Source organism: Acanthochromis polyacanthus, chromosome 12 (genome assembly GCF_021347895.1).
Source record: "Acanthochromis polyacanthus isolate Apoly-LR-REF ecotype Palm Island chromosome 12, KAUST_Apoly_ChrSc, whole genome shotgun sequence".
In the NCBI taxonomy this organism is placed as follows: Eukaryota; Metazoa; Chordata; class Actinopteri; family Pomacentridae; genus Acanthochromis; species Acanthochromis polyacanthus.
The window spans coordinates 5,702,502-5,712,130 of record NC_067124.1 but is presented as its reverse complement, the minus strand read 5'-3'; the positions used below and the strand labels follow the sequence as shown (position 1 = coordinate 5,712,130).

The 9,629-nt window shown below is 38.8% G+C and overlaps 1 protein-coding gene and 1 long non-coding RNA gene across 2 annotated transcripts in view; one reads left to right on the top strand and one right to left on the bottom strand.

Annotated features, from left to right (window-relative positions):
• LOC127536449 (uncharacterized) overlaps positions 1 to 9,629 on the bottom strand; it is a 333,094-nt gene that overhangs the window by 197,356 nt on the left and 126,109 nt on the right. The gene's annotated exons all lie outside the window — the stretch shown is intronic.
• Positions 4,332 to 9,629, top strand: part of cdk14 (cyclin-dependent kinase 14) — a 247,189-nt gene continuing 241,891 nt past the window's right edge. The window contains exon 1 of the mRNA XM_051956814.1: positions 4,332 to 4,823. Coding sequence (XP_051812774.1) covers positions 4,730 to 4,823 — 94 coding nt within the window. The 5' untranslated portion in view covers positions 4,332 to 4,729. The remainder of the gene's footprint in view (positions 4,824 to 9,629) is intronic.

The window sequence follows — 9,629 nt, the reverse complement described above, 5'->3', positions numbered from 1 at the left end:
TTTTGCAGCAGCTGTAGAGAAAGCCCAGTCCTCACAGCACTTTGTCTTCAACCTGTGGACAGACGGAAGCTCTGCCAGAGTGTGACAGAGGAAAAACTGTTTTGTGATAAAAGAAAACGGTTTAACATTTTGTAGACGGACATCAAGGTTTTTAATTCAAGTCTACAATGTAGAAGAGGTGGGAATGGAAGTTGTTTGTCCCTGTTCTTGACCTTGTGAAGACTTTCTGCAGCTTTCATATCCAGCTGGACACAGGATGAAGAAGACGGGGTGATGCTGAACTGCAGAGATGTCAGCAACTGATGTGAGTTTGGACAAAATAGAAATCTGAAAGAAACTTTTTTTTTTAAAGAACCATACTTACTGTGTTGTTTGACTTGGTGGAATTTTGTCTGTATGTGCTAATACAAACAGAATTAATACAGTCACTTGCCTGAGCATCAGCCAAAGAATTCAGTGATGGAATGTGTCTACATACCTTTACTGTACTTTCAGGTTGAACTATTCGTTGTGATTGTACTTGAGGATGTCTGCTACTTTCCGTATCTACTACACCACATTTCAGACAGAAATATTGCATTTTTACTGAGCTACATTTATCTGACAGCTTTTGCTGCCATTTAATTTTTAGATTAAGACATTACATTAGAAATAAGGTAAATAAGAATATTAGAGGTTATTTGCTTGGTGACCATAAAATGCAAGCCTTATTACAAATTTTAGGCTCAGATAGGTCAAATATTCACATCAGTGAAAAGCAACTTTGTATGTCTTGAATGTTGTCTTTTGTTTTCTGTCCCTTTAAAATTTTTGAAAAGTCTTCCTTAAAATGTTACATTAAGTCAAAATATTCAATTTGTTCTTCTAAAACCACCAACTCTTATCTTGAACAAATATTACACCATTGTCTTATACGTTAACTTCAAATCTGTTAAGTTAGTCATTTTTGAACCTAAAAGTCTGTTTAAAAATGTTGCTAATATGTTATTTGTCTTTCTTTTAACTCTCCATAGTTTATATGTTTAGCTCATTATTTCAAGTTCAAATAAGTCAAATAAAAGTATGAATGTGAGTTTTTGAAATCTGAACATAAAAAGCAGAAATTCTGACTGAACCTAAATATTTAAAATAGGCTGAATGAAATGTGAATAAATGAATAAAGATGAGATGATTCCACTTGATCACAGGTACTTTACAATGTGAGTATACAATCACTGTATGAAAATACCTAATTGTATCTAAAGTAATTAAATTTAGTTGCACAGAGTTGCAACAATAAAATGCTGCCTAAGTATATATACATTAGTATGAACCTAAAGATTAAATCTATAATAATAAGTTATGCAACAGGCTCTTTCTTCTGTCATATCTTAAAGATTTTGAATACTGGACTTTTGCGTGTTTATTTTATAGTTGTTTCAGGGCATCCACCTCTGTGCATGACTTCTTCAAGCTCTGTGTTTAACCAAGTAGATGCTCATTGATTTCTCACATGTCTGCAAACAGCCTCCAGGGGGTGGTTACTGCAGCAGAGCAGCTCCTTCCATTACCTGACTGGATTCCCACTCGGTTACCTCACTGCCATCTGCTGCCGCCAGCATGCACAGTTACCTCAGCCTGCTAGGCTATATAGCAAGCTTTAGCATTTATCATCAGCATTTTAATGGAAGAATTACATGTCTGACTGTTTAAGTTTCTTTTAATAAACTAGATGTAATCAGGGTTTCACACCATGATGATGTCTTTTTTAGACTGTACAAGCAATAAGTAGGAAAACATTCAAATAGTAAAACAAGACTTTAACTTTTAAAAGAATTTTAGTTAAACTGTAACAGACACACATTTAATATCTACAAAAGATATAATCTGTAAATAAAGGACTGTAAAGCAGAATGTTCTAAAGACTGCCACAGAGCCAAATGGAATGAAAACCAAAATAAAACCTATAGATACTGTTGTAGTCTGTGTTTACATCATGGATGCATTCACAGTTAGACACTCTTAACCTTACCTGCAGTTTATCTTGGTTTTGCAAAAGAAATGAAAAATTCTGTTACTCAGAATGTGGAGCATCACACTGGGTAATTTAATATCAGGAAACATTTATAAAGTTTGTAGTTCTAATGAATTCCATGTTATTTTCACAAAAAATGAAAGAGTTAATGACAGCTGTTATGTGGGACACATGAGATCCAATTGTCTGAATCTGAATCTGGCAGACGCCTATGAATTCATTTACTATTCAATCAAACCTGGTGTGTCATGTGATTGCATGACAATCAAACATATACCATAATGTTTTGAATCAGTTGACTCATTTAAAATGCATGATTCATTCATTAATTAACAATTAAATTAGCAATTAATATAAGCAACAAAAAGAAAAGAGCTCAGAGAGTGCAGTACTCCACCAAGGCTGCTTGGTCCTTGTATGATTTCTGACGGATAAAATCTTTAAAAATTTTGTGGTCCGCTGCGGTGGATTTGTAGTAGGATCACAATCATGTTATTGTCAGCAGGCAGCTAACGTAGTGTTCACTTGTTGTCATGGTTACAGTGACGCCGTGCTGTTATCTCGCAATGATACAGAAATCTTTAACAAATCCATGGATCCAGACTATAAGCTGCATCACTGCCAAAATCTAATTACTTGTGTCTTTTCTGACCTTCTGTGAGAATTTCATCCAAAATATGTTAGTCTGTTTTGAGTAATGCTAACAGACAAACACACAGAGAAACAAACGCCAATCATCACATAACTCCACCACATTCCTTGGTGGAGTAACAATAGTCTGTTGCTGGCTTGACATATTGTTTAATTTTCTGCATTGCAGAGATGGAAAGATAGATCTACCAGTTTTTTAAAATAGCAAAAGCATTTTAATTCAGAAAATAAGGAGGAGCATGTTTATATTTGCCATTATTTCTCTGTTAAATCTAATTGATCTTTTCTGATATGATTAGAGAATACATTTGAGATTGAAGAATGCTATTGGCTGTGGCTATAATTTATTGGTTTCATACTGAAATATACTGTGAACATGTCCTGCAGGAAGTGTCCCACATCGCTGTAATAATCTCTATCATTACTTTCTATGGTAAGGTAGGATGCCAAAAGAGCAACTCTGGTCTAAACTCAGGTGGAACTAATCTGTGGCTACGGCGTTTTGCCTTGGCGGGGCAGAACAAAAGTGTGCTGTTCAGTGTGTGCATGCATTGTTACCAAACGCACTATAATGAAGGACCAATTCAAACTAATCACGCTGTGCATTTGTCTCCATTATTCCTGCGCCCCAGTCAAAGCAATTAGGCAGCAGTATGAAAACATTTCAGCCCTCTGCATTCCTGAGATGCTTGCAGGCCCACAACCAAACACAGAGACATGCTAAGGTTCATATACACCGCTGCACCGCTGTTCCTCTGATGCCTTTGAAACACTCCTGCGGCTGCTGTGGAGACTGCAGCACAGACATGATCAAATTGGAGATGCCATCTAAGCACATAAAGACGCATGACAGGAGCAGAGTAGAGCCCATGAGCTTTCTGCAGCAGGATTTAGATTATTGATGCAGGGTTTGGATAGCTCGTTTAGCTTTAATCCCACAGCTCTCCTCAATCCCTATTATATTCTAGTGCAAGTTAACTGACAAACTATGATGATATTGTGGGAGAAGTAGGCTGCTGGATATTATCATCAGGCAGCTGCTCAGTTTTTGCAAAGAATGAGGGGGACAGAGGACAGGAAAATATCTGTTTTCAAGAGAGTATTATTATGATAAAAAAATGATGCCACAGTAATGATTTTATATGAGCATATATTTTTAACCAAATGTAGGATGATGCTCAAATAATGATTCTATTTATGAAGTGTACATCACCAGACTTCAAAGTGATTCTTGTGTGTTTTATGCAGTAAATCATTTCGATTACTAGTATATTAAACAGATCAAATAAAGATCCCAGCGGAGCCTGGACTGCTCAGGTTTGTAAATGTAAACGAGCAGCCGTGGAAGGTGAAACCAAGAATAACGCTGATGAAGCGAATGTTTGCGGATGCACCTCGACCTGCCCACAATGACCGGGTCTCGCAGAGGGCAGCACTCTCCAGCAGGAGCACCGACATCAATCTGGTTCCCCAGGAAAATATTCCTCCTCCTGCAACACATTGCAGGGCGGCGCTGCCTCTTTGACGGGCAGTCATCGGAGCCAATAGAAAGCCAGCGCACCCCGGGAGTCCACCAATCCCCGCACCCAGGGCGGGGTCTGGGAGGTCGAAACCAGAGAGAGAATCCCAAAAATGACATCTAGATTGCGGTGGAGCTGGGAGCGACTGGGACGCTGAGAAAAGAAAGAGAAGTCAGAGCTAGAGCTCATGATTTTTTAGTATCTAACCAAAAAAAAAAAAAAAAAAAAAGGCGCAACAGAAAGGCGTAGCGAATTCCGCACGGTTTGCAGTTTGGATGCCTAAGCTTCACCACGGACTTTTACTGCCTCTTTGGAAATGTAGTTGCAGTCTAGAGGGAATCTCAAGAAGGCATTTGTTCTCACTAGTTGATGAGAGAAGTGAAAGCCGTTGAGGCTCCGTTTCCTGTGTTTGCCAGCGCGCTGCAGCTGGGCTGAAGAAGCCCCGCAAGGCTGCCGAGCACCGGTCCTCCTTCCCCGCTTCAAACCACAGCCAGTCCGCTGCCAGTCCGCTGCCAAAGTCGGTGGAAGAAGAAAAAAAATCAGAATGTGCGACCTGATGCCAGCCTCCCAGCCCGCGGAGAAAATCGGCAAAATGAAAAAGTTGAGGAGAACTTTGTCTGAGAGTTTCAGGAGTATCGGTGAGTAACGGGACGCGTTTTCCCCATTTTCCAGCCCTTTGTGCACATTGATAGTTGTGAAATGTCTCCAGCAACAGCAGCAGCTCAGACTGCTGCTTCCTACTGAGGTGATGTCTGGTCACAGTTTGGGGTTAGCAGCCATGGAAAACACACATCAGCTCGGCTTGTTCACGTTTCCTTCAGCACTGTACAGTCCTGTGGGAGGACTGACAGATTCATAGAAACACACAGTCTGTCAAGTTTAGAAACTGTCTAGAGAACAGCAATTTGTATTTGATTGTCCAGTTCTGGTCCAGTGTTTTCCATTAAAATCAGCATTCTTGTAGACATACATTGGCACCATCATCCACATCTAATCACTTCTCATCTCTTGTGTAGGATTTGCTTGACCTCAGTGTAAACTGAAACACATTTACAGGGACTCAGATGACATTTTTGTTCTTGCATGTAAGAAAACCACACACTTTGTGTTTTCTTGACTGCATCTTTTACCATCAGAACTAAAACCATAACAGACAGAGCACTGACAAGTATTTTCATCCTCTAATAACTGCTCATTTCAGTTGAGGATGTGTTGATTTTTGCAGTATTATATCAGAATGAGTGCAATCTTTGGAGTTTGGACTGGTCAAAAAGAAGACATTCAAAAGCTGCCACTTTGGACATTGGTCACAATACTCTGCTTTACAAACAAAATTATTGATTTATTTACCAATGAAGTTGAAAATTGTTGACAAAGAAAACGGCCATTAGCTGCAGGTCCACTTAATTTGAAAACTTTTAAAGTTGAGCTGGAATATTAGAAATATGTATTTGCTGTTTTTATCTTCTAGAAAGAAATAATCTTTGTTATGAATTAATCTGCTGATTGGCTCCATTATTATTTTGATTTCTTGAATGCCAGAAATCACTGAAATGTTTTTTCTTTTAGTACCAGCATGTCAAAATAATATGTTTGTTATTGTGTAAAACAAAGTAATCAAGAGAAAGATTAAAGATTGGCAACCTGAAGAGAAGGTTTGAGACAGAAATAGAAAGTGACCGTTTATAAAACATTTTACACCCTTATCACACTTCTCTGTTACTTAGCTGTAAGACTGGCATTGGTACGTCCTTCATAGGGTTTTCATAGTCATTAAATATTATTTTGAAGGTGCTGATGTTTAGGCTGGTTGATCTTGCAATGCATACAAACCTAAATACCGCCATCCATCAGTACGTCAACTGAAATGTTACAGCATATAAAAAAACCAAAGCTTTATTAATTAACGATTGTACAAAAAGGAGCTTTAATCTAAATAGGTTTGGCGAGAGACATCAGTATATACAAATATCTAATATTCAATTATTATCTTAAACAATTGACAGAAGCTTTTTTCAATAAATATTCTTAAACATAGTGTTTAGCTCATCTTTAGCTGTTGTAATCAACATCCTGTGTGCATAACTTGTGATGTCTTGTAGCTTTTAACACATCTAAATGATTATTAAATAATAAGGCTGTATTTTTCCATTGAAATATCAATTGTTCACTGTATAAAATACCAGGAAACTCTGTGAACTGGTTGTAGGCGATGTCTTCGGATTCTTCTGACTTTTTTGCCAGACCAACCAAAATTGTTTATTGATGTGCTCCGTACAGCAATGGACAGATGACTATCAGCACTAGGAGCCTCTTCATGCTCTCTGTTCAGTTCTGGTTTAATTGTGTACAACTGAAGTCTGTATTCATGTATGTATTTATTTATTTATTTATATTTTCTTTTATTCATTTTTACTGGCCATATTCTTTCTTCTTCTGTCTCATTTTCACAGGGATATCAATCTCAGCTGGAGTCATGGTTCTCATCTAGTAAATAGGGATGTATGATGTATCAATGGGCAATATATTATTGGTCAAAAGTAATAAATCTATGTGTATATTACTGGATTTCAGCTGATAATTATGTCCATTAATGCCATAGAAGGACCACTAAAAGGATCTACAAGAGCCCAACTGCCGTAGAGCCTGTAAACCAGAACTTCTGATTGTAGTAACAGTTAACGATCTTTGATAGAAGGTCAATGAAATGACTGCATAGCGACACAAAACAATGACAAAGGGAGTCCAAAAGACTGCAACAACATGGAAATGCAATTCACAAACCAACAGACTGACCAGCAAGAGATCTAGACCAAGGAAAAGAGCAGAAAAGAACACGAGTCGACACAAAACAACTGGACACACAATGATACAAAATAAAGAGAACAAACAAAAGCAGATGCAAAATATCCACAGATGGATGCAAAATAGCTGCAAAAAGAGGCGAATAACTTTAAAGACACTCAAAAAAAACCCCCAAAAAACAGAAAGAGATGCAAACCAATTTTAGAAAAAAGGACAGCTCAGCACAAGCAGACAAAAAAATAACACAAAGACACATCAAATGCAACAGAATGACAGGGAAGACATGCTACAGGACCACAGAAAAACACAAAACAGCCAGACAGACATGCAGAACTCCAGCTGTGTTTGTAGCTGTTTTGTTCCTCTTGAGCTTTAAGTGTGGGAGCATTTTACACATCTGCTCCCAGGGGCCAGTCGTCTTATAATCCATCCCTAAGTAATAGAAAGGCTGCTAAAACTTGATTGACCGCTTCTAAGTGGTGATTTTTGCCTCTTTCCCTTCTGCTCTTTTCTCTGTGTTTTTGGTGGTTTACTCAAGGACCAGGCTGAGCTCCCTACACACAGAGAGCACAACGGACACAGCTAACACTGACTTTAGGTTATAGTTTAGTTGATTTGACGATGACAACGCTCTTTATGCATAGACAATAGGTGTAATAAATCAGACAGCTGTTGGGCAAGAAACCCATAATAAACTTGTAAAAGTGTGCTGTCTTTGACTGGTCTACCCATCAACTCCATGTCCCTGCTTGTTCCACAATGATGATATTTCACACAGATATACAGGGCGTGTTGTGCTAACATTTGATCTCTATGAATTAGCTGAATGAACATTTGTTTACAAAATACATTATCAAAAATTTCAGAATATGTTCATATATTTTAACATTTGAGAATTGGTGAAGGCTGAATATTACTGTTATGTAACCTTAAATGTATTGTTATCGTCCCTGAAAATCCGCATCAGTGCATCACTACTATAGTAACAATGGCATAGAGTAACCTTGTAACCCACTCACAACCACATCATTGGTTGTAAAAGGTGCACCTATCATATCTCATTCTGTATTTCTATCTCCTTTCCTTTATTCTACACACACTCAAGCGCACACACACACACAAACGCACACATGCAGTGCTCAGCAGAGATTTTCACAGAGTTCAGTGGCCTTTGAAACAGTGTGTGTAGAGAATGAATAGCCGGATGCAACCTATAAGGAAAGATGAGAAATGAACAGAAGTGAGTTCGGGTCGATGTTGTGGGAGAAAGAAAGATTGGCATTGACTTTTCCGTTGTGCTGATGCACGTCTCCTATTGGCCATCTTTCCTCTCATCTAAATCAACACATCTGAGCATTGATCGGGCTCTCGCTCTGCCCCACGGATGCTTTAACAAAGCACATTTGAGAGCCAGCCGTATTGTTTATGTCCTTGTAGCAGTGTTGGTCCAACGGGTCCCAGTGGACAAGACTGTGTTGCATGTCAAATTATGGTACAGTGCAGCATAATGCTTTGTGGATATTTTCATTTTTAACAGCCTCAAACCTGGCTAAGGGACAGTTGCGTCGTTTCTCAGCCTTTTCTGAATAGTGAGGTCAGATGTGCTGATGATTGAGTTTTTAGTGTATTTAAAATCACATCATCATTACTGTATTTTAAATAGATGAAGAAAGAGTCGAGGATTGCCTCCTCAGTGGCCCCTCTGACCTACGGGGTAACCCATGGGTCAGTTCGGGGCCTTCTACTGTTCTTCCTTTATATACTGCCCCTGTGGTCAGTATTTAGGAAGCATGATATTCCTTTTCATTGCTTCGCTGATGATGTGCAGGTGTAGTTGCCATTAAAGGTCTCTTCTAAGTAATCTCTTCATGCTGTGTTTAATTGCATGAGGGATATTATAACATGGATGGACTTAAATTTCTTAAATTAAATCAAAACAAAACTGAGATTGTCCTGTTCGATTGCCCTGATGTAGTCCAGGTCCTTGCCAGCTCCCTTGGCCCACTAACACCTTAGATACGATCGCAGGCAAGTAATCTTGGTGTTATTATTGATGGGCCGTTTAAATTAGACAAGCAGATCAGCTTAGTGGTCAAGACTAACTTCTTTCAGCTTCGGCTTCTAGCCAAAGTCAAACCCTACCTAAGAAGGAATGATCTAGAAAAAGTTATCCATGCTTTTATTACATGCTTGAACTATTGTAACTTCCTGTGCGTCGGCATTGATCAGTCAGAACTCAAGTGTCTGCAGCTTGTTTGAAATGCAGCAGCTCGTCTCTTAACCGGGACAGAGAAGCGTGAGCACATAGCGCCGGTGTTTTCCTCACTTCACTGGCTTCTGGTTAAGTTCAGAATTGATTTTAAAATTCTTTTATGTGTTTTATGTCTGAATGGACTGGCTTCAGAATATTTGTCTGACCATGTTAAGGTGCATCAACCCTCCAGTGCCCTGAGGTCACCTGACCAGATTGTCCTGGTCCCATCACAGCAGCAAGATCAAAAAGTGTTAATGGTTCAGTTGTATCTGCTAATTCTCGCAGTACTCTGGCCTGTTGGTAGGAATAGTATATCAAAGGAATTCCTCCAAGACAAACCACTTTCCTATAGCAAGTGCTGCTTGATAGAGGTTGACCACACTTG